The 25,245-nt window shown below is 47.1% G+C and overlaps 1 protein-coding gene across 4 annotated transcripts in view; it reads right to left on the bottom strand.

Moving 5' to 3' along the window:
- LOC128026683 (E3 ubiquitin-protein ligase rnf213-alpha) overlaps window positions 1–25,245 on the bottom strand; it is a 103,932-nt gene that overhangs the window by 27,982 nt on the left and 50,705 nt on the right. For all 4 annotated transcript variants that reach the window (XM_052613936.1, XM_052613937.1, XM_052613938.1 and 1 more), the window contains 20 exons: window positions 25,098–25,219; window positions 23,269–23,426; window positions 22,979–23,188; window positions 22,692–22,879; window positions 21,011–21,131; window positions 20,827–20,927; window positions 18,715–18,897; window positions 18,460–18,626; window positions 18,266–18,371; window positions 16,693–16,807; window positions 15,988–16,201; window positions 15,644–15,840; window positions 15,445–15,567; window positions 10,337–10,447; window positions 9,837–10,079; window positions 9,687–9,762; window positions 9,172–9,206; window positions 8,758–8,858; window positions 8,039–8,195; window positions 7,651–7,825 (listed from right to left, as the gene is read on the bottom strand). In XM_052613936.1, coding sequence (XP_052469896.1) covers window positions 7,651–7,825; window positions 8,039–8,195; window positions 8,758–8,858; window positions 9,172–9,206; window positions 9,687–9,762; window positions 9,837–10,079; window positions 10,337–10,447; window positions 15,445–15,567; window positions 15,644–15,840; window positions 15,988–16,201; window positions 16,693–16,807; window positions 18,266–18,371; window positions 18,460–18,626; window positions 18,715–18,897; window positions 20,827–20,927; window positions 21,011–21,131; window positions 22,692–22,879; window positions 22,979–23,188; window positions 23,269–23,426; window positions 25,098–25,219 — 2,903 coding nt within the window. The remainder of the gene's footprint in view (window positions 1–7,650; window positions 7,826–8,038; window positions 8,196–8,757; window positions 8,859–9,171; window positions 9,207–9,686; window positions 9,763–9,836; window positions 10,080–10,336; window positions 10,448–15,444; window positions 15,568–15,643; window positions 15,841–15,987; window positions 16,202–16,692; window positions 16,808–18,265; window positions 18,372–18,459; window positions 18,627–18,714; window positions 18,898–20,826; window positions 20,928–21,010; window positions 21,132–22,691; window positions 22,880–22,978; window positions 23,189–23,268; window positions 23,427–25,097; window positions 25,220–25,245) is intronic.

Raw genomic sequence — 25,245 nt, 5'->3', positions numbered from 1 at the left:
TCAGAGTCAGTGAAGCGGGAGATCGGTGACGTGTTTAGAGTCAGTGAAGCGGGAGATCGGTGACGTGTTTAGAGTCAGTGAAGCGGGAGATCGGTGACGTGTTTAGAGTCAGTGAAGCGGGAGATCGGTGACGTGTTCAGAGTCAGTGAAGCGGGAGATCGGTGACGTGTTTAGAGTCAGTGAAGCGGGAGATCGGTGACGTGTTCAGAGTCAGTGAAGCGGGAGATCGGTGACGTGTTCAGAGTCAGTGAAGCGGGAGATCGGTGACGTGTTTAGAGTCAGTGAAGCGGGAGATCGGTGACGCGTTCAGAGTCAGTGAAGCGGGAGATCGGTGACGCGTTCAGAGTCAGTGAAGCGGGAGATCGGTGACGTGTTCAGAGTCAGTGAAGCGGGAGATCGGTGACGTGTTCAGAGTCAGTGAAGCGGGAGATCGGTGACGTGTTCAGAGTCAGTGAAGCGGGAGATCGGTGACGTGTTCAGAGTCAGTGAAGCGGGAGATCGGTGACGTGTTCAGAGTCAGTGAAGCGGGAGATCGGTGACGTGTTCAGAGTCAGTGAAGCGGGAGATCGGTGACGTGTTCAGAGTCAGTGAAGCGGGAGATCGGTGACGTGTTCAGAGTCAGTGAAGCGGGAGATCGGTGACGTGTTAGAGTCAGTGAAGCGGGAGATCGGTGACGCGTTCAGAGTCAGTGAAGCGGGAGATCGGTGACGTGTTTAGAGTCAGTGAAGCGGGAGATCGGTGACGCGTTTAGAGTCAGTGAAGCGGGAGATCGGTGACGTGTTCAGAGTCAGTGAAGCGGGAGATCGGTGACGTGTTTAGAGTCAGTGAAGCGGGAGATCGGTGACGTGTTTAGAGTCAGTGAAGCGGGAGATCGGTGACGCGTTTAGAGTCAGTGAAGCGGGAGATCGGTGACGCGTTTAGAGTCAGTGAAGCGGGAGATCGGTGACGTGTTCAGAGTCAGTGAAGCGGGAGATCGGTGACGTGTTCAGAGTCAGTGAAGCGGGAGATCGGTGACGTGTTCAGAGTCAGTGAAGCGGGAGATCGGTGACGTGTTTAGAGTCAGTGAAGCGGGAGATCGGTGACGTGTTTAGAGTCAGTGAAGCGGGAGATCGGTGACGTGTTTAGAGTCAGTGAAGCGGGAGATCGGTGACGCGTTTAGAGTCAGTGAAGCGGGAGATCGGTGACGCGTTCAGAGTCAGTGAAGCGGGAGATCGGTGACGTGTTCAGAGTCAGTGAAGCGGGAGATCGGTGACGTGTTCAGAGTCAGTGAAGCGGGAGATCGGTGACGCGTTTAGAGTCAGTGAAGCGGGAGATCGGTGACGCGTTTAGAGTCAGTGAAGCGGGAGATCGGTGACGCGTTTAGAGTCAGTGAAGCGGGAGATCGGTGACGTGTTTAGAGTCAGTGAAGCGGGAGATCGGTGACGTGTTTAGAGTCAGTGAAGCGGGAGATCGGTGACGTGTTTAGAGTCAGTGAAGCGGGAGATCGGTGACGCGTTTAGAGTCAGTGAAGCGGGAGATCGGTGACGCGTTTAGAGTCAGTGAAGCGGGAGATCGGTGACGCGTTCAGAGTCAGTGAAGCGGGAGATCGGTGACGTGTTCAGAGTCAGTGAAGCGGGAGATCGGTGACGTGTTTAGAGTCAGTGAAGCGGGAGATCGGTGACGTGTTCAGAGTCAGTGAAGCGGGAGATCGGTGACGTGTTTAGAGTCAGTGAAGCGGGAGATCGGTGACGCGTTCAGAGTCAGTGAAGCGGGAGATCGGTGACGCGTTCAGAGTCAGTGAAGCGGGAGATCGGTGACGTGTTTAGAGTCAGTGAAGCGGGAGATCGGTGACGTGTTTAGAGTCAGTGAAGCGGGAGATCGGTGACGTGTTCAGAGTCAGTGAAGCGGGAGATCGGTGACGTGTTCAGAGTCAGTGAAGAGGGAGATCGGTGTCGCGTTCAGAGTCAGTGAAGCGGGAGATCGGTGACGTGTTTAGAGTCAGTGAAGCGGGAGATCGGTGACGTGTTCAGAGTCAGTGAAGCGGGAGATCGGTGACGTGTTTAGAGTCAGTGAAGCGGGAGATCGGTGACGTGTTCAGAGTCAGTGAAGCGGGAGATCGGTGACGTGTTTAGAGTCAGTGAAGCGGGAGATCGGTGACGTGTTCAGAGTCAGTGAAGCGGGAGATCGGTGACGTGTTCAGAGTCAGTGAAGCGGGAGATCGGTGACGTGTTCAGAGTCAGTGAAGCGGGAGATCGGTGACGTGTTCAGAGTCAGTGAAGCGGGAGATCGGTGACGTGTTCAGAGTCAGTGAAGCGGGAGATCGGTGACGTGTTTAGAGTCAGTGAAGCGGGAGATCGGTGACGTGTTCAGAGTCAGTGAAGCGGGAGATCGGTGTCGCGTTCAGAGTCAGTGAAGCGGGAGATCGGTGACGTGTTCAGAGTCAGTGAAGCGGGAGATCGGTGTCGCGTTTAGAGTCAGTGAAGCGGGAGATCGGCGACGTGTTCAGAGTCAGTGAAGCGGGAGATCGGTGACGTGTTCAGAGTCAGTGAAGCGGGAGATCGGTGACGTGTTCAGAGTCAGTGAAGCGGGAGATCGGTGACGCGTTTAGAGTCAGTGAAGCGGGAGATCGGTGACGTGTTTAGAGTCAGTGAAGCGGGAGATCGGTGACGCGTTCAGAGTCAGTGAAGCGGGAGATCGGTGTCGCGTTTAGAGTCAGTGAAGCGGGAGATCGGTGACGTGTTCAGAGTCAGTGAAGCGGGAGATCGGTGACGTGTTCAGAGTCAGTGAAGCGGGAGATCGGTGACGTGTTTAGAGTCAGTGAAGCGGGAGATCGGTGACGTGTTCAGAGTCAGTGAAGCGGGAGATCGGTGACGTGTTCAGAGTCAGTGAAGCGGGAGATCGGTGACGTGTTTAGAGTCAGTGAAGCGGGAGATCGGTGACGTGTTCAGAGTCAGTGAAGCGGGAGATCGGTGACGTGTTCAGAGTCAGTGAAGCGGGAGATCGGTGACGTGTTTAGAGTCAGTGAAGCGGGAGATCGGTGACGTGTTCAGAGTCAGTGAAGCGGGAGATCGGTGACGTGTTTAGAGTCAGTGAAGCGGGAGATCGGTGACGTGTTCAGAGTCAGTGAAGCGGGAGATCGGTGACGCGTTCAGAGTCAGTGAAGCGGGAGATCGGTGACGCGTTTAGAGTCAGTGAAGCGGGAGATCGGTGACGTGTTTAGAGTCAGTGAAGCGGGAGATCGGTGACGTGTTTAGAGTCAGTGAAGCGGGAGATCGGTGACGTGTTTAGAGTCAGTGAAGCGGGAGATCGGTGACGCGTTCAGAGTCAGTGAAGCGGGAGATCGGTGACGTGTTCAGAGTCAGTGAAGCGGGAGATCGGTGACGCGTTTAGAGTCAGTGAAGCGGGAGATCGGTGACGCGTTCAGAGTCAGTGAAGCGGGAGATCGGTGACGCGTTTAGAGTCAGTGAAGCGGGAGATCGGTGACGCGTTCAGAGTCAGTGAAGCGGGAGATCGGTGACGTGTTTAGAGTCAGTGAAGCGGGAGATCGGTGACGTGTTCAGAGTCAGTGAAGCGGGAGATCGGTGACGCGTTTAGAGTCAGTGAAGCGGGAGATCGGTGAAGTGTTTAGAGTCAGTGAAGCGGGAGATCGGTGACGCGTTCAGAGTCAGTGAAGCGGGAGATCGGTGACGTGTTCAGAGTCAGTGAAGCGGGAGATCGGTGACGTGTTTAGAGTCAGTGAAGCGGGAGATCGGTGACGTGTTCAGAGTCAGTGAAGCGGGAGATCGGTGACGTGTTTAGAGTCAGTGAAGCGGGAGATCGGTGACGTGTTCAGAGTCAGTGAAGCGGGAGATCGGTGACGTGTTCAGAGTCAGTGAAGCGGGAGATCGGTGACGTGTTCAGAGTCAGTGAAGCGGGAGATCGGTGACGTGTTCAGAGTCAGTGAAGCGGGAGATCGGTGACGTGTTCAGAGTCAGTGAAGCGGGAGATCGGTGACGTGTTTAGAGTCAGTGAAGCGGGAGATCGGTGACGTGTTCAGAGTCAGTGAAGCGGGAGATCGGTGTCGCGTTCAGAGTCAGTGAAGCGGGAGATCGGTGACGTGTTCAGAGTCAGTGAAGCGGGAGATCGGTGTCGCGTTTAGAGTCAGTGAAGCGGGAGATCGGCGACGTGTTCAGAGTCAGTGAAGCGGGAGATCGGTGACGTGTTCAGAGTCAGTGAAGCGGGAGATCGGTGACGTGTTCAGAGTCAGTGAAGCGGGAGATCGGTGACGCGTTTAGAGTCAGTGAAGCGGGAGATCGGTGACGTGTTTAGAGTCAGTGAAGCGGGAGATCGGTGACGCGTTCAGAGTCAGTGAAGCGGGAGATCGGTGTCGCGTTTAGAGTCAGTGAAGCGGGAGATCGGTGACGTGTTCAGAGTCAGTGAAGCGGGAGATCGGTGACGTGTTCAGAGTCAGTGAAGCGGGAGATCGGTGACGTGTTTAGAGTCAGTGAAGCGGGAGATCGGTGACGTGTTCAGAGTCAGTGAAGCGGGAGATCGGTGACGTGTTCAGAGTCAGTGAAGCGGGAGATCGGTGACGTGTTTAGAGTCAGTGAAGCGGGAGATCGGTGACGTGTTCAGAGTCAGTGAAGCGGGAGATCGGTGACGTGTTCAGAGTCAGTGAAGCGGGAGATCGGTGACGTGTTTAGAGTCAGTGAAGCGGGAGATCGGTGACGTGTTCAGAGTCAGTGAAGCGGGAGATCGGTGACGTGTTTAGAGTCAGTGAAGCGGGAGATCGGTGACGTGTTCAGAGTCAGTGAAGCGGGAGATCGGTGACGCGTTCAGAGTCAGTGAAGCGGGAGATCGGTGACGCGTTTAGAGTCAGTGAAGCGGGAGATCGGTGACGTGTTTAGAGTCAGTGAAGCGGGAGATCGGTGACGTGTTTAGAGTCAGTGAAGCGGGAGATCGGTGACGTGTTTAGAGTCAGTGAAGCGGGAGATCGGTGACGCGTTCAGAGTCAGTGAAGCGGGAGATCGGTGACGTGTTCAGAGTCAGTGAAGCGGGAGATCGGTGACGCGTTTAGAGTCAGTGAAGCGGGAGATCGGTGACGCGTTCAGAGTCAGTGAAGCGGGAGATCGGTGACGCGTTTAGAGTCAGTGAAGCGGGAGATCGGTGACGCGTTCAGAGTCAGTGAAGCGGGAGATCGGTGACGTGTTTAGAGTCAGTGAAGCGGGAGATCGGTGACGTGTTCAGAGTCAGTGAAGCGGGAGATCGGTGACGCGTTTAGAGTCAGTGAAGCGGGAGATCGGTGAAGTGTTTAGAGTCAGTGAAGCGGGAGATCGGTGACGCGTTCAGAGTCAGTGAAGCGGGAGATCGGTGACGCGTTCAGAGTCAGTGAAGCGGGAGATCGGTGACGCGTTTAGAGTCAGTGAAGCGGGAGATCGGTGACGTGTTTAGAGTCAGTGAAGCGGGAGATCGGTGACGTGTTTAGAGTCAGTGAAGCGGGAGATCGGTGACGTGTTTAGAGTCAGTGAAGCGGGAGATCGGTGACGTGTTTAGAGTCAGTGAAGCGGGAGATCGGTGACGTGTTCAGAGTCAGTGAAGCGGGAGATCGGTGACGTGTTCAGAGTCAGTGAAGCGGGAGATCGGTGTCGCGTTTAGAGTCAGTGAAGCGGGAGATCGGTGACGTGTTTAGAGTCAGTGAAGCGGGAGATCGGTGACGTGTTTAGAGTCAGTGAAGCGGGAGATCGGTGACGTGTTCAGAGTCAGTGAAGCGGGAGATCGGTGACGTGTTCAGAGTCAGTGAAGCGGGAGATCGGTGACGCGTTCAGAGTCAGTGAAGCGGGAGATCGGTGACGTGTTCAGAGTCAGTGAAGCGGGAGATCGGTGACGCGTTCAAAATCAGTGAAGCGGGAGATCGGTGTCGCGTTTAGAGTCAGTGAAGCGGGAGATCGGTGACGTGTTCAGAGTCAGTGAAGCGGGAGATCGGTGACGCGTTTAGAGTCAGTGAAGCGGGAGATCGGTGACGTGTTTAGAGTCAGTGAAGCGGGAGATCGGTGAAGTGTTTAGAGTCAGTGAAGCGGGAGATCGGTGACGCGTTCAAAATCAGTGAAGCGGGAGATCGGTGAAGTGTTTAGAGTCAGTGAAGCGGGAGATCGGTGACGCGTTCAAAATCAGTGAAGCGGGAGATCGGTGTCGCGTTTAGAGTCAGTGAAGCGGGAGATCGGTGACGTGTTCAGAGTCAGTGAAGCGGGAGATCGGTGACGTGTTCAGAGTCAGTGAAGCGGGAGATCGGTGACGTGTTCAGAGTCAGTGAAGCGGGAGATCGGTGACGTGTTCAGAGTCAGTGAAGCGGGAGATCGGTGACGTGTTCAGAGTCAGTGAAGCGGGAGATCGGTGACGTGTTTAGAGTCAGTGAAGCGGGAGATCGGTGACGTGTTTAGAGTCAGTGAAGCGGGAGATCGGTGACGTGTTCAGAGTCAGTGAAGCGGGAGATCGGTGACGTGTTCAGAGTCAGTGAAGCGGGAGATCGGTGACGCGTTTAGAGTCAGTGAAGCGGGAGATCGGTGACGTGTTTAGAGTCAGTGAAGCGGGAGATCGGTGACGCGTTTAGAGTCAGTGAAGCGGGAGATCGGTGACGTGTTTAGAGTCAGTGAAGCGGGAGATCGGTGACGTGTTTAGAGTCAGTGAAGCGGGAGATCGGTGACGCGTTTAGAGTCAGTGAAGCGGGAGATCGGTGACGTGTTTAGAGTCAGTGAAGCGGGAGATCGGTGACGTGTTCAGAGTCAGTGAAGCGGGAGATCGGTGACGCGTTTAGAGTCAGTGAAGCGGGAGATCGGTGACGCGTTTAGAGTCAGTGAAGCGGGAGATCGGTGACGCGTTTAGAGTCAGTGAAGCGGGAGATCGGTGAAGTGTTTAGAGTCAGTGAAGCGGGAGATCGGTGACGCGTTTAGAGTCAGTGAAGCGGGAGATCGGTGACGCGTTTAGAGTCAGTGAAGCGGGAGATCGGTGACGTGTTCAGAGTCAGTGAAGCGGGAGATCGGTGACGTGTTCAGAGTCAGTGAAGCGGGAGATCGGTGACGTGTTTAGAGTTAGTGAAGCGGGAGATCGGTGACGTGTTCAGAGTCAGTGAAGCGGGAGATCGGTGACGTGTTCAGAGTCAGTGAAGCGGGAGATCGGTGACGCGTTCAGAGTCAGTGAAGCGGGAGATCGGTGACGCGTTTAGAGTCAGTGAAGCGGGAGATCGGTGAAGTGTTTAGAGTCAGTGAAGCGGGAGATCGGTGACGTGTTTAGAGTCAGTGAAGCGGGAGATCGGTGACGCGTTTAGAGTCAGTGAAGCGGGAGATCGGTGACGCGTTCAGAGTCAGTGAAGCGGGAGATCGGTGACGTGTTTAGAGTCAGTGAAGCGGGAGATCGGTGACGTGTTCAGAGTCAGTGAAGCGGGAGATCGGTGACGCGTTTAGAGTCAGTGAAGCGGGAGATCGGTGACGTGTTTAGAGTCAGTGAAGCGGGAGATCGGTGACGCGTTTAGAGTCAGTGAAGCGGGAGATCGGTGACGCGTTCAGAGTCAGTGAAGCGGGAGATCGGTGACGTGTTCAGAGTCAGTGAAGCGGGAGATCGGTGACGTGTTCAGAGTCAGTGAAGCGGGAGATCGGTGACGTGTTTAGAGTCACAGGTGTGTCAGTCGTGTGCTCTTACACTGGAGGGTCTGATGGGGCTCCAGCAGGCTGTGGATGGTCAGATGGATGGTGTTGACCGTATCATCCACCCCTTTACCCAGTGCTCTGCTCAGCTGCTCCATGTCCTTCAACAGATGAGACATCAGGAACCCAGCAGGATCCCGAACAGCAGGCTTGATGATCTGTGTGACAGTCTACACAGAAACAAGTCCTCAGCTCTACAAACACATCTGGATCCAGCTAACTCAATGTCTGCTTGCACCATATCGAACGAGACTCAAAAAACAGTATGCATGTTATCAGAAATATTTAAAACATATATATCCTTCATTAATCTAAACAGTATACATATATAAATATCCTTCATTAATCTAAAGAGTAAAGCATGTGAGGCAGGAGTGTAATACCTGAGGGTTGTTGTGAGCTCCCAGCAGCATGGACGTGTGTGTGAGGAGTCTGAGAAGAGCGAAGGGAGCAGGAGACATGTTCTTAGTGTCCTGCATGTCAGGATGGTCACGACGATGTGCCTCTCCCAGAATGTGTCCCGCCTGAGTACGGTCCCCTCTGTGAAGAAGAAGAAACGCCTCAAAAACAGGGCTACAGGGACTAATCACTGCAATCACTGCAGATAACCTCCACATTTCATCAGCAGTAATGGAAAGATGTTTAATCAGAAAATCCTTGGTCTAAACCAGTCATACAAGCAAGAGATCCATCTGTACAGAATAAACCCTAATATTTTCATTACAGTTTGTATTTTGTATAGTTCAGTTACACTTCTATATGTTAATATTACTTAATTGCTAGTTAACATAAAATAACAACACTTCCACGGCCTTTACAGTATTCATCTTGTTTTCATATACTAATACATTTTTAACTTTCCAAGGTAATTAGTAAATGTATCATGAACAGATATGAATTAACATAGAACAAAAGTATATTAATAAATTCACATTAACCTATAGTAAGAAATGCTAGAATAAACTGTTGAATCCTAAACCATGCTAACAAATGAACCCCTATTATATCACATTACCAGAAACATTTCAGAGAGACAGCTAATCAATTATATTTATCAAAACTAAAAGAGGAATAACAAGCGTTCGCTGCAAGAGTATCTTACTGTATGTGTGTGGACTGGAAGCCCTGGACAGGGTTGTGATTGATTCCCCCGATCTGTGCATTACAGTCTGGACATCGGCTGACCTCCATGGGTCGACCACACTGGACACATGCAGGAGAAACAGTTACAACACTCACATCGCCCTTATAAACCTGTCTTTAGAGACACACACTGGACACATGCAGGAGAAACAGTGTGTGTTCTGTCACTGTGTCAGAGAATCAGTTACAACACTCACATCACTTATAAACCTGTCTTTAGAAACACACATTACCACTGTGCAGCTTCAGACTAAAACATGACTCTGAGACCAGTCTGAGACCAGCTTAAAGCCTCGTCTGTATTACCAGGCAAATATACTGTTAATGCAGTGATGACAAGCCAAATCATAGGAATGAAGTCACATGACCCTACCTCTCCAACAGTGCACGGATGACCATTAGCGCAGACTGTCAAGATCAGAAGAACAACAGAGATTAGGAAACGATAAAACAGTGATATCTGATCCTCCCAAAGCAGAATGACTTGTCACCAGTCGAAACTCCACCACCCTTACACCATGAAGCAGTTCTACTGCCTCAGAAACATTTCTGGAGATTTAATTTGCCCCCAAGTAGAAATGTTGTGTTGTGTCTGTGTACTCCAAACACTCAAAATGTGTAAATCAAAAAGATTTCAATATGGTTTTCCCTTTTACTTTATCAATACATGTTCCTAGTCTCGTGAACGATTCTTCAGTAAAATCCTGCCATACATTTCCTCCTCTTTTTCTGAACACCTATTTCACTCCAAACAATGTGACATTACAGCTGTGTTTGCAAACGTAGCAGACCTATATCAGAAAATTAGATTTGTCTGTAAGATGCAGGCAAACAATGTGAACTATATTCTCCTGTGTATGTGTGTATTTTGTGCTGTTCCAGACTCACAATACCACTGGAGCTGTCCCATGGCCTGCTGGGCAACAGCCAACATGTCATCAGGCATAGTGGGGATGAATGAAGCCTGTGAGGAGAAGATGACATGAGATATCCCAGCTCAGACACACTCGGTCATGTTATTAGTGTTAGCGTTGGTACCGTCATGTTGTTTGGGGACAGAGCCAGCTGCTGCAGTGGATGCAGTAAAGGCAGATTTCCACACAGCAGGACTGCAGCCATATGAACTGTGACCTCCAGCAGCACAAACTCTCTGGCTGGTGTCTGTGCTTGTACACGCAGAGCACGCAGTTCATTATTCACCAGCGCCTCAGCAAACGCTCTCATTTCATTAGTGACCAAGACGTCTGAGCTTATGATGAAACCTCCAAGACCAGCACACTGCTACAGAGAATAAACACAACATGAACATCAGGCATAGGATATACATTTATCAGAAACACATCTAATCTGTACTGGGGCCAAAAGTTGTTTTCATATGACATCAAGCTCTTTTATCTCAAAATATGGAAGAAAATGTTATTCCCCACATGACAATCCTTTATATAACAACATCATGACTTTTTATTATCCTCATGTACTTTTGAACATCTCTAAACACTGAAGCAGGAACATGAAACGCCTTGTGTTGGTGTTTTTACCTCAGGTTTAGGGTGCATGTTTGGGTCTCCACTTCTGTACAGGCAGGTGACCTCTCTGAACAGAGCCATTAGCAGATAAACAGCTTTCTTCATGGGTGTGCATGTGCAATCCTTCAAACAAACATGAGTCAACTGATCAGCACTGAAGTTAAAGTGAAGCAGAGAAAGGCCAACAATTTGACTGCATACAATAATACCAACATCAACAAAAGTAATCACCACACTGCAAAGGTGGAACAGAAACAGAAACTGACACAATATTTACAGTATCTGTCAAAAGCTTGGAAACATTACGATTTATGGTTACAATAATAATTAACTATATATACTGTGACACGTGTCCCGAGCGCTTAACAGATACACCTGCGCCTACTCATCAAGGGCTGAGCGGTCACACCTGCATGTCATCAGCCGCTGTCCATATAAACCCCGTAAGCTGGCACAGAGGTGGGAGATGTCTCCAAGAGAATCGGCTAACATTGTCTTTTCCTTATGCCCTAGACAGCAGTGTGTGACCGCCAGTCCCAACACCACAGGAGAGCACGGACCCACACTGCACTAGAGCACTTCCAAGACAGGACGCCGAACAACGAACACCCAAACCACCTCACAGCACCATCAGCTCTCACACGGATCCATTTAATAAATCCACCCTTCGGGGAATTTACCCTCCTTCTCGTGCCATGTCCTACTTCACCCCGCCACACTGGTGGAGAATGACGGGCACTTCAGTGAAGTGGACACCGACGACCCTACCCCTCACTGTGTGCAACAAGTCAATTGGTTTGGATTTCTTTGTTTGTTTTTTTTCCCTCATGGTCTCTACCTGACAAACCTTCTCTGGTTCCACAGGTGGCGCTCCTCCCCCGACGATGGAAGAGCTGATAAAACATCTCACCGAGGTGAGCATCCGCCAGCAAAAAAATCATAGAACACATGGATGCCCAGCAGGGGGAAACCGAGGGAGAGTTGGCTGCGCTCTGCCTGACCGCAAACCCGCGAACTCCGCTACCTGACACCCGTGTCCAAGCAACCCAGCTGCTGCCCAGGATGACCACCCATGATGACGTGACGATGTACCTTCAGATGTTTGAGACTGTTGCTATGAGGGAGGCGTGGCCCAAAGAAGATTGGGCCCGCATCATTGCACCCCTGCTCACGGGAGAGGCTCAGCGTGCATACTTCGCGCTCCCCCGGAGCTAAGCACCTCCTACGAGGACCTACGTCAATGATCAGCGCGCCCAACTGTTCCACGAGTGGACCTTCAACCCATGACAGCCAGCTCGGGCCCAAGCCGCTTGCCTCTCCCATCTGGCTCAACACTGGTTGCTGGCTGGGGGTCCCATCATACACCAGGTAGCGGAGCACGTCGTGGTCGACCACATCTTGCGTGCCCTTCCCCGCCCACTATGTCAGGCCGCCGGGATGCGGAACCCTGCCAATGTAGACAAACTTGTTGAGGTCATAGAGCTGGGGGAGGCCACCCAACACCGGGAGATAGGGGACAGAGCGCCGCCATTTCCCCGAATGGGTGGTCCAGGAGCGGCGCACGCCGGAGGGCACCCAGCGTCCGGTAGGCAGGCCCGGCCCACAGGATGAGCCCATGCCCACGGAAGCTCCCCGCTCCCCAGGACGACCTTGGCTGGCTGGCGGGCTGCACCTTGCACAACGAAAACGCACCACGGGCTGAAGTGAAGTTGAACAGACGGCCATTCCTCGCTCTTCTGGACTCCGGTAGCGCAGTCAGCCTTGTCACGAACTCCATACTACCTCCACGGACCGACGCCAAGACCAAGCTCCCCATAACCTGTGTGCACGGCGACACCAGGGAGGTGCCTGCTCACTGTACCGGTCAACGCTTGGCCGAAAGATGTTGGGCTTTTCCGAGACCTCCCCGTACCGGTCCTCTTGGGAAGAGACTGGCCAGGGTTCGACCACCTCCTCGCCACGGTCACCCAGCCCGCCAGCCCGGCCGGGAACCGCCCATCCAGGAAGCCCCACAGGAAGGCCCCACAACGTCCCGTGCTGCTTGCCTCCGACAGTCCCAGGGACGGTGATTTACCCCGCCCTTATCCTGACCTCTACAATGATCGGTTTCAGCAGGTGACCAGGCAGGGAATTTCTCTAGGGACCACGGTGTACCACCCCCAGACTGATGGTCTCGTCGAGCGTTTTAATCAAACCTTGAAGCAGGTGCTGTGCTGAGTGGCAGCCGAAGACAAAAGGGACTGGGACCAGATGCTCGCCTTTGTGCTGTTCGGCATTCGGGAAATCCATCAGGCCTCCACGGGCTTCACCCCCTTCGAACTGCTCTTCGGCCGAGAGCCCCGTGGACTGCTTGACGTGGCCCGAGAGGCCTGGGAACAACAACCAGCGGTACACCGAACCACCACTGAGCATGTGTGTGAGATGAGGGAACGGATTGATAGAGTGATGCTCATTGTCCGGGAACATATGGTGAGAGCACAACAGAAGCAGCAACGGCATTAAAACCGGGCGACCCAACCACGGGAGTTCTAGCGGGGAGATCACGTCCTGGTCCTTGTGCCCACAGCTGCCTGCAAGTTCCTAGCTACCTGGCAAGGCCCTTATACAGTCACGGGAAAAAACAGCCCCGTTACATACCGTGTGCGGCAGCACGGTAGAAGAAGGGAGGAGGAGATACAGGGGATGCTGAGGTTAGGGGTGATCGAACCAGCCCGTGGTCCAGCCCCATCGTAATGGTCCCGAAGCCTGATGGCACCCTCCACTTCTATAACGACTTCCGTCACCTGAAAGAGGACTCCGAGTTTGATTGCTATGCGATGCCCCGCGTCGATGAGTTGCTGGACCGGTTGGTAAGGGCCCGGTTCATATCCACTCTCGACCTCACCAAGGGCTACTGGCACGTCCCACTGACGGAACCAGGGAAACGAAAAGACGGCCTTCTCCACCCCAAGCAGCCGCTGGCAGTACCGGGTCCTTCCCTTCGGCCTCCACGGGGCCCCAGCCACCTTCCAACGGCTCACGGACGTCCTCCTTCGACCGCACCAGGCCTATGCAGGGGCCTACCTTAACGACGTCGTGATCCACTCGGAGACCTGGGAGGACCATCTGGAATGGCTGTGGAGGGTGCTCACGGAGCTGCGCCGGGCTGGCCTGACCGCCAACCCCCGGAAGTGTCATCTGGCCTTAGCTGAAGCCAAGTATTTGGGATATCAGGTGGGTCGCGGCCTGATCTGACCTCAGGAGAAGGTGGCAGCTATCCTCTCTGCGCCACAGCCCACCTCTAAGACACAGGTACGGGCCTTTTTGGGGTTGGCGGGATATTATCGCTGCTTCATCCGTAACTTCTCCTCTTTAGCTTCTCCCCTGACAGACCTGGCCAGGAAGGGGCAGCCGGAGAAAGTCGTGTGGAACCCCGGAACAGAAGCTGCATTTCTAAAGATCAAGGCTGCCCTGACGACGGAACCGGTCCTCTGTGACCCCGACTTCAACCGCCCCTTCCAGCTGCAAATCGACCCGTCCGACACCGGGTTGGGAGCCGTCTTGACGCAGGGCCATGACGGTGAGGAACACCCGGTGATGTTCATCAGCCTGAAAGCTGACCCCCGCAGAACAGCGGTACGCCACCGTAGAGAGTTGGCCGTCAAGTAAGCAGTCCTGGAGCTCCGTTATTACCTCCTCGGTCGCCACTTCACCCTCCTCACGGACCGCGCTCCCCTGCAGTGGATGGCCCGGGCAAAGGAGACCAACGCCAGAGTGATGCGGTGGTTCCTGGCGCTCCAGGACTTTAACTTCACCCTACAACATCGGGCGGGGGCGGCCAACGCCAATGCTGACAGACTCCCCACCCTCCCGCGATCTTCCCACTGCTCCAGAGGAATAGGAAGACCACTGGGGGGGGGGGGGGGGGGGCGAGAGTGTGACACGTGTCCCGAGCGCTCATCAGCATCGCCCTGGCAATGGCACAGACACACCTGCGCCTACTCATCAAGGGCTGAGCGGTCACACCTGCGTGTCATCAGCCGCTGTCCATATTAACCCCGTAAGCTGGCACAGAGGTGAGAGATGTCTCCACGAGAATTGGCTAACATTGTCTTTTCCTTATGCCCTAGACAGCAGTGTGTGACCGCCAGTCCCAACACCACCGGAGAGCACGGACCCACACTGCACTAGAGCACTTCCAAGACAGGACGCCGAGCACCGAACACCCAAACCACCTCACAGCACCATCAGCTCTCACACGGATCCATTTAATAAATCCACCCTTCGGGGAATTTACCCACCTTCTCGTGCCATGTCCTACTTCACCCCGCCACAATACTTACTATAGGGTAAGGGAAGGATTAGGGTTTGGTAGAAACATTTATGATTGTTATTCTTATTATCAAGGATGAAAACTGTTTTTTTTTTGTTGAAATTGTGATACATTTTTTCAGGATTAGTTGATGAATAGAAAGTTAAAAAAAATAGCATTTACTAAATAGAAATCTTTTGTAATATTATAAATGTCTTCACACTTTTGATAAAGTGAATGTATCCTTGCTGAATAAAAGTATACATTTCTTTGTTTTTCAAAACTACCACAAATGTTTGAATGGTATCATTGTTTCCACAAAAAACGTTCTCAACATTGACAATAATAATGATAATCATACATTTCTTGAGCAGTAAGTCATCATATTATTCTGATTTGTGAAGGATTATGTGACACTGAAGACTGGATGTGACTAGTAAGACAATTCTCAAATAACCATTATGATGAGTTTTGTTCCACCCGCTTAAATGCTAAAAGTACTTGCGCTGTAAAACCTATTAAGACTGTGTCTGTTCCCCGAATAGTGAGGTCAAAATATAAATATAATGTAGGATCTAGAAAAAATCTTATCGTAATTAAACCAGAAAAATGTAAAGTAAATGAAATGTCTGTGTGTGTGAGTGTGTGTGTGTGCATGTGTCTGTGTGTGTGTGGGTGTGTTGAGTATGTGTGTGTGTGTGTGTGTGTGCGTGCGTTGAGTGTCTGTGTGTGTGTGTGTGTGTGTGTGTGTGTGTGTGTGTGTGTGTGTGTGTGTGTGTGTGTGTGTGTGTGTGCGTGCGTGCGTGAGTGTAAAGGAGTAAATAAATACCTCAATGGCTTTCTGTATTCCATTCATGTTGCAGTCTAGCATGGCTTTGGCTACAGCATCTCTAATAGTTTTGTAGGCCGTTCCACATGCTAGATACTGGTCAATCTGGCTGCCATCTTGATTCTGAGAGAAATAAATGTAGCAGTTAAAGCACAAATCCTCATATCAGCATTATGAAGTTAATTCAACTAAAACCCACCGACTCCAGGATCTCCTGAGGAAACAGCCACCTGAACCCTTCCTGTGGCAGAAGTTTCTGGACATGTTCAACCCCATGAAGACTGCAGATCTTTCTGATGAGGTAAACCCTGTACCAGTCGTTCCTGCTCCGGCAGCACAGATCAACCACACTTCTCAAAAACACTGTGCCAGCAGCCGAAGCATCATCCCCTACACCTAAACCAGGAAATCAATATCAGTATCAACAGAAAAAGTGTTTCACAAATCTTAAACGTCGTTCATTTTCTTTATACACAATATTACTTTTTCTCTTTGTCTTTTGGGTGAATTGTGACTTGTATCTGTCAGGCAGTAAAGACTTGCCTTCGCCAGCAGCAGTGAGTCTGTGTACGAGCAGGTGAGCAGCTATATCCAGGTCCAGTCGAACCCTGGCCAGCTGCTGCAGGTGCTCTATAGATGCAGTGTGTGCAGACACAGAAGCAGAGCCAAGGAACTCCAGCAGAAAGAGAGTTTCCTCCTGCAAACAGAGCTGCTCCTCCGCCACCGAGTGCCACTGTGTCCGGTCATACATCGAGTCCTGCACACAGGAGCAACTAACTCTAACACACTTCAAACATCTTTAATACTTATTCTTAAGAAAGTAATCTAAACGCTTTCTAAGTCAACTTAAAACTGCATGCACTAACAAAATAATTTCTTAATCAGTTAAAATCAACCTTAAAACATACATTTCCTTTAGAACTCAGTTTCTCTTTACATTTTACATCTTTAAGCATACACTTCACAAATATTTGTTCAGGGTTATGATTAAATACACTTACACTAACAGTCAAAGGTTTGGATACACTGGACTGAATCTAATGTTCACATAGACTAAAAACATTTTGATCTAAAAACACATTTGCTTGAAATTGAAACAAAATGAGTGAGTTTGAGTGAATAGTGAAGGAAGAGCAAACATGTGAACTCTTCCAGGAGCTGAGAGAAGCCTAGAATATGCAGAGAGAGACTCCAGAAAACGCCTGAGCTGTAAGATGTGTCAGGCGTAAGAGTTCGTGATATACACACCTCCAAACAGTTCATGTACAAGCAATAAAGCTCAGTTTTATCAGTCTCCTCCATGATGTTGCTTTGCTCAACTTCTGTCAGATGCTGCTGGAGATAGTGCTTCACATCATCAAAGCTGACAAAGACAAAGACGGAGATGATTATATCCATAAATGTGTAGGAAAGGGACTGTAACGGTCTGTAGCACGCACCGCGAGATCAAATAGTAGCTCAGAACAGATTGTTATTTAATCTTCATAATAGTAGGAAGGAATTACAAACCAAAAAACACATATGAAAACGACAAGGGACTGAACATAACAGGGAGTTTAATTACAGGATGAACATAATGACTGACAGGTGATAATTATACGTAATCATAGAAACAAATGAGGAGATAATCAGTAACCAGAACTAAACGAAGCAGAGAAACAGGAACAAAGGGAAACAAAACAGAAAGTCCTTAACCGTGACGGTACCATTACGCAAGAAAAACATATTTCCATTGATTTATTATCTATATATTAAATAATTTAATGAATTGAAAATATACAGAATAATTTATTGCATTAATATATAAATATATTGAATAATACATAAGGAACTGCGGCTTTTCATATATTGAAAAATACCATATTTACTGTTACACTAAAGTGATACTGTCACTCAGTTGAGTTACTCAAAGTATTAGAGTTGGTTTACGAGGAACACTGTGTTGGTATTATATACGAGTCTAACTGATCAAACCAATTAGCTGAGTTTAACACCTACATGTCTACCATCTTTAATGAGTGTATTAGCAGACGGTCTGCTTAATGTCTGCTAACTCTTTATTGTGATGCTCTCCAGCAGACTATAAGAAACTCTTAAACTGCATCTCAACTTATTCTCCTAACCCTAACAGTCTACTAATACTCAACTAATACTCTAATGATTAGCTGACCTACAGGTGCAACGTTACTTATCAAGAATATCTACAGGGGACCATCAAAATAAAGTGTAAAGTTTTAATCATGTTTTACTCTAAGTTACAAGTTGTTAAGACAAAGACATACACAAAAGTGTTGAGACGACGACAGACCGTTTCGCTGTAAGTCACCGTTATGGTGATCAGTGTTTGCTTTGGTCGGACTGCTGTGTGTCTGTGAGGCACTTTTGCTATGGTAAAGAAAGCTAAGGACATTTCTGAGCAAGGCTCCTAACCCCCAATCGCTCAGGGTGTGTGTGTGTGTGTGTGTGTGTGTGTGCTCACTACTCAGTGCTCCTCATGTGTGTGCACTAACCAGGACTCACTTGGATGGGTTAAATGGGGTTACCATACTTGGCCTTCACATGTCACTTTTACTTTCATATTGTCACATATTTCTCAATATATGGAAAGTGGCTATTCCTTTATTTTTTCAATATATTGTAATATATTAACACCATATATTATTCTGTATAGTTTTCAATATATTAAACACTTGAATATCTTGATCATAAATATATATTTTCTCTGTATAGTTTTCAATATATTAAACACTTGAATATCTTGATCATGAATATATTTTCTCTGCATGTAGTACGCTGTCAGAGTCAGAGTCCGTGCCCTCACCTGTACTTCAGCAGGAGTTTCAGCACCACTGAACGCACCACAGGGTTTTTATCCACAGAGTCGTCGAAGGGAGAAAGAGCCTTAGTCAGGAACCTCCGGTCTTGCCCTGAGAGCATAGGGAACAGCGTTCTGATCATGTATTCATCCCACGCAGGATCTAGTCCTCCACACAGACACATTACTAACAGACGTACTTCTGATCTGCGGGAGCGAGCCGGCCTCCACCATCAGAAGGGACAGCAGGTGGAGAATGATGTTTCTGCTGGGAGGAGTGTTGTCCTTGAAGCACACAGTGGACACCAGATCAATGAAGAAAGCATTACACCGCATTCTGAACGAAGCGTTTTGATTGATGAGACCCCTAATGACCAAATAAAACACAATCTTTAGACTGATGGAGAGAGAGAGACAGAACAGAAAGATAAAAGCAGAACTCTTTATTAGATTACCGTATTTCCTCAGAGGGCTTGAGCTCAAAGTTATCAGGCACTTCCTGTACACACAGAGGGCAATGCATCTGCCCGGGCACCAGCCACTGTTTGATGCATGTTAGGCAGTAGATGTGGTCACAGGGCAGACTCAAGGGGTCCCGAGGGTCTCCCATGCACACTGGACAGAGCTGAACGCCAAACCTGGGAAAACAGACAGTCGCTGTGTTTACATGGACCCTAATCATCTCTTAGTAATCAAACTTATAGCCCAGCCCGAATAAAAGTCGCATGTAACCATGTCAATCTGAATGTACTGGCCAAATCTGACTGAAATTTCATCCGGATTGTTAAGGGTTGGTCTAACTTTTCTCTAAATCTCTTCAGTGTGCACGTGTCAAAAGATCAAATCCCATTTCAAGCTTGTGACATACACTACCAGCAGTGTTTGGAATAACGGCGTTTAAAAGAACGGCGTTAGGTAACGACGTTATTTTTTCAGTAACGCAGTAATCTAACTAATTACTTTTCCCGTCGTTACAACCCCGTTACCACTACTGAAAGTTAAATGCAGTGCGTTACTCTGCATTGATTTAATAAACTATGCAATCTGAATGGACCCCTGGCTCACACAGCAGGTGAGTAGGTGGGTTAATGACGAGATAAGCGGTTGTGATTGGCTAAGGAAGAGTCATGTGTTTCATGGTAGCCAATCAGAGCCAGTGATTTTACACACATGCCGGCACACGCGCCAGCGGCACCAAACACACACAGACACACACACACAGACACAGACACACACACACACACACACACACGCAACAGCTACACAGAGATTCGCAGCAGAGATGGCGAGTCAGGAGCAATCCGATGAAAAGTTGGCATTTTCAAGGTGGAGATATAAGCACTACTTCAAATTCATTGTGGTCAAAGGCAAGAACGTGCATGTAATGTGTGACAAAAACACCTTTTCTTACAAAGATAATACTTGAAGTGCAGGATAAAACTCTTGCTGTCTGTTGATGTGCAATAAATATTGAAACTTATGTACCTGTCTGTTCTACTCATTTCAACTGACTTGTGAAAACTGCTAAAAAAAAAAAAAAAAAAAAATCTTTGACGTATATCAACTTTTTATTTATTTTATTTATTTATTTATTTTTTTACAGTAACGCAAATAGTTACTTTCCCTGGTAACGAGTTACTTTTATTATAGAGTAATTCAGTTACTAACTCAGTTACTTTTTGGAACAAGTAGTGAGTAACTATAACTAATTACTTTTTTAAAGTAACGTTCCCAACAGTGATTACCAGTCATAAGTGTTTGGACGGTAAGATTGTTTAATGTTTCTAAAGGAAGTCTCTTCTGCTCACCAAGGCTTCATTTATTTGATCCAAAATACAGCAGAAACAGTAATAGTGTGAGATATCATTACAATGTAAAATAACTGTTTCCTGTGTGGATCATCATTCCTCCAGTCTTCAGTGTCACATGATCTTGAGAAATCAGAATAATATGATGATTTACTGCTCAAGAAACATTTCTGATTATTATCAGTGTTGAACACAGTATTTTGTTCAGGATTATTTGATGAATATAAAGTTCAAAAGAACAGCATTTATCTGAAATATAAAGCTTTTACAACATTATAAATGTATTTACTGTCACTTTTGATCAACTGAAAAAAAAAATCTATCTGACCCCAAACTTGAACAGCAGTGATAATATTACAGAAGCTTTCTATTTCAGATAAATGCTGTTCTTTTGAACTTTATATTCGTCAAATAATCCTGATATTGTACACAACTGTTTTCAACATTGATAATAATAATAAATGTTTCTTGAAGCTTTGGTGAGCAGAAGAGACATCTTTTAAAACATTAAAAAATCTTGCTCTAAAAAGTTCAAAAGTTCTCAAAGTTTTGACCGGTAGTGTATATGTTTGTCAGTTTATTTGAAATATCGAACTATCAACCTGATCCCTTTTTTTAGCATCAATGGAAATGATTTCATTCTGATTGAATCAAAGGGTGTCCATGTAGAAGTAGCTAGAGACAAATAACCACGCTCCTATAATAGTAGCCTCTTACTAAATCCTTTGAAAAAACAAATGAACTAATATCAAATCAAACCTAAAAATGCTCTGAGAGGCTTCATCTTTGCAGGCTTTGAGTACGGTGATCACTGCCTCAAATGGCTGCTTCTTCTTGAGGTCTGAGTTCTTCTCTAGGACCTTTAGCAAACAGATGAGTTTTGGTAAGCTGCAATGAATCTGCTGAAGGAACTATGTGGAGGAAGGACTATAAGTCGACTCACTTGTGCTAGGCGTCGAGTATGTTCCAGAACCAGGGGTCTGAGCTTCAGTTGCAGGTCTCCAACACCCAGGAGCATGTGCTCCACAAACAAGGCCAGAGAGTAAACACGCCTCCAGCCGTGTCTGAAAGTGAATAATACAATGATCCAAATGATCATACACTGATAATATTGATGAATTACAAGTATATAGCATATAGAATATAGATGCAAGCAGCAATTAAAGGTGTTCAAGCATTTAAGACCTTCATGCCCACTATGCTGTCGGGGTCTGGGCCATGACATTCTACTTTGTGCATGCAATATATAGAGCTGTTACTCACAATGGGCCATACCAAATATTTATATATATATATATATATATATATATATATAAAAGATCCGCTAAACGGCTTAATCAACTGAGATTCTTTTGATAACTTTTTGCCATGAGGGTCTCTAGATGATGCATGTGACGTTTCGAGCAAATCAGACAAACAAGCCATGATGAGTTTGAAGAAGTAGATTTTTCTATCTCAAGTATTGATTTGATTGCCAGCTATAAACTGTATAAAACTAGTGGCCAAGTTCATTCAAATTCTTACAGACCTCTGAGGCCTTGAGTCGAACATGCCCATCGAGTTTCGTTCCAATCGGCCTCCGATGACCTGTTTTATTGAGATACGCCAATGTCCTCATAAACTGTTATGGCACTTGGGACCAAGACACTGCATAACAATTCATTTGGATTAACGGTCAGGTGGTTATAACCCTTTCCATGTTGTTTTCATGTTATAGCACCACCAAGTGTTCAGTTGTCACAGATTTCTTTGTGTGACCACAAGATGAGCTCGTTCTTGAATAGAACAAGTTTGGTGAAAATATCTCAATGCTTTAAAGAGTTATAGCCATTTTAGTGAAAGTGTCCCTGCATGCCTAGAACGAAGCATCCCATCGCAAGTGTGAAACACTGATCGATTACAAATCACTTGAAAAAAGATGATTTGTAATGTTATTATAATGATTTTATAAAGTTTAAATATGGTTTCAAATGGAAATCCCTTGAAAATAACTATTTTATTGAGCAGAATGAACGGTCCTTTGCTATCTGGTTGTTTTGTGTTTTTTTGTCACACAACTTTGTTTTATATATATATTTTAAATAATGATTAGTAACTAAATTATTGCTCTAATAATGGCTATAACGAAAGAAGAAAGCTCTTACTTTGACATAGCTGCTGATTTCAGCTGTTATTTTGTCTATGGATCATTATAAATCTTAGACTTCCGCTGGCTCTAATTATGTGCAGATAAAGCATCACAGTAAGATTACATTAATTGTAATTAATATTGTAATATAGAAGAAGAACTTAAATATAATTGAAATTCAGAACAGAATTGAAGAAAATGCATTATCATACACAAACGCATCCAAGGGGTGTAAAACAAGTATTACAATAAACTATTTCTATTTCCCGCTCTAGTTAAGCCAATATTTTATCGGGTAGAAAATATTTGTAAAAATCATTATTATAAATTCTTATCCAGTAAAACAAGTATTTGAAAATTAACTGGTTAAAATGAGTGTGGATCCTGAGGTGAATTCAGAACAGCTGTAGGTGCTATCACGCAATAAATATAACAAAAATATAGAGATAACATGTTCCTTGTAGAAGCAGTGATGACAGACAGCATGTTGTCTCACTGGATGTGGGTGACCATCTGTTTGCTCTTCTCTCCGTAGTGGCGTACGATCTCCTCGCAGCAGACCAGCTCAATCGGCACCTGAAGCTTCTTCACTCGTCTAAGCCAGGACAGACTTTGAGCATCTCCATCCAGATTCTGGGGCTCCAGGTATTCAATACAGGCCACAGCAGCGTACGCATCTATCACCTGAGACACAGAAAGACGCTCAGAGGGTAGAACATCTAATCTCTGTAATACGTATCTTCATGCAAACCTCTGAAGCAGAAGAAAGCTGCAAGCACTTACAAGTTCGTTGCCCTCTCGTGCACATGGGTTATCTCGGAGCATCTGAGCTATCTCAGGCTGAATGCAGATCATCCTGTAGAGGTTCTGTATTCGGTTCTTGAAATGATGGTAGGCAGCATGAACCCAGGGCAGAGAAATGACTTCACTCTCATGTGCTTCCTGCCCATCTCTAAGCTCATTCACACTGCAAGTAAGGGCTCCACATAAGAGCTGAAAGGAAAAACAGATACACGTGAACAAGTGTGTGTGCTTGTGTATGTTGAGCATCTTTGAAAGGGTCTGACTCTCACCTCGAGGTCCACTGTCGATTTAACATTCATGGTCATGGAGATGAAATCCTGGAGATACCGGTGGAAGAACTCCATCTGCATCTCTCTGGATGCTTCAGAGATGTACCTGCCCAAGGGAGTCTTCCAAAAGAACTCTTCAAATTGCTTTAGAGTGTGTCCTGATGACAGAAATGCAAAGACAGAGTTTATACAACAGTTAGTTGTGGTTGTGGATCCTGATTGGCTGAGAGTGTTTTCCAGTCATGTGATATTCTCCCAGTATCAGCCCAGGAAGCGTTTCACTGTTTCTATCACTGCACTTTCAGCATTTCTCTCCCAGCGAGTGTCACGGTGGACGAGCAAACACTGCGTTGTTGTGTCACAGAATGTAGTTTTACCTGCGACTTGTGTATAAACAGCACATATTTGACGATTAGTTTAGATGTTTTGGAGGGTGGTCATGTGCCTAATCTCGGACAGTCCTGTGGGAATTAGCCCCTGGCTCTGATGAAGATAGTGTGAGGGATCATTCATTCTGGGTGTATCAAACACTTATTCATCTGTTACTTGTTACAGAGCAAAAAGAGATTCGGCTGAGGGCAAAGTTAAGTTTCATAACTTTATGTTTTTATTAAACTGAAATCCTGTACTTTAACTAGTGCTGCTTTTGTATTTTTGACTGAACTGTACAAACTTCTTAAACTTTTATAATGGCTAATATTGTTTAAATATTATTTCTAGAAATGTTATTTTATATAAATAACATGGCATATTTGTTATTGGGAAAGGGTCTGTTAGTGATACTTTTAGATTTCAGGAAAGTTAGCTATATTATTACACTGTTTAATGACAGCAAAGACTGTCTTTCTGAGCGAGTCAGGAGCAAAGACTAATATATTGAAAGGGACTGAAACAAGGTGGTAAACATTTAGACAATTTACAAATGCATTGACTAGCACTGTCATGGGAAATCTCCTGAACTGGGTAAAGACAAAGATATCGCTTTCCTCAGTGGACACTCAAACTGATTTAGTGATTATGAATATCAGATTGACTGAAGAATATCAGCTAGATGCAGGTAATGCACGCGCTCAGTCGATCTCTCCTTCATAATCTTCTACTCTACATAATACAACAAGCTTCAATGACGCGAATCAGCATTGCTTCATTACTAGCTCTAGCTTTAGACTTAGAAACCGAGGCTTGGGCTCAACGGTTGAGATCTGAATCCTGGCAGAAGGAAGGATTTTTTATTCATTTGCACTCTTGTGCTGTCAAACTGCGATAAACACAATATCACACTCGTAGCCCTGTGATATGGCTCTATTCCAGCTAGCTGTGATTGTCTGCGGCCTCGTGCTACGACTGAACCACAGGCGTGCTGATATAGAGCCGTATCGCACGACTACGAGTGTGATATTGCTTATTAAAGGAACTGGAAAAGAGTCTAACTAACCACACTAATTTACAGCAACACTAAGTAACTTTTTTTGTGTTCAAAATTGACAAAAGTTATATAATGAGTGAGTACATCATGAATCCATTTTCCAAACCGTGTTTTTGTCCTATCCTGAATCATTATGGTACAGCTGTAATAAGTGTTTATATCGGGACTATTTCAGACCTGTCGGGTCTCTACCGCAGTGGAATAACACAGGACCTGTGCGACTCGTCATAGACATGAACCAAGAGAAGTAGCTCTGGCTACAGTGTTCGTCCGCAAGATGCATGCAGATTGTTTAGTAACCGCTAGAGCTCCAAAAGTTACATAGTGTTGCTTTAAGCATGATAGCTCAGGAAAAAAACATAGCATAAAAAAGAAAGATATGCAAATATCCACAGAAAAATACCTTCTCGCTGCAAGGCATGTACCCAGAGGTCCTCTAGAACATCTTTAATTCTCCAGCTGAAAGGCATGGTGCAACCCATGTTCCTGTGAACTGCAATGTAGTTCTGAACCAAGATCGTCGAGCTGTTGAGATAGATAATAATGAGATT

The sequence above is a fragment of the Carassius gibelio genome, chromosome A13 (assembly GCF_023724105.1).
Source record: "Carassius gibelio isolate Cgi1373 ecotype wild population from Czech Republic chromosome A13, carGib1.2-hapl.c, whole genome shotgun sequence".
Classification (NCBI taxonomy): domain Eukaryota; kingdom Metazoa; phylum Chordata; class Actinopteri; order Cypriniformes; family Cyprinidae; genus Carassius; species Carassius gibelio.
Note: the sequence above shows the minus strand (reverse complement) of the source record. Positions and strands in the feature narration are given on the sequence as shown.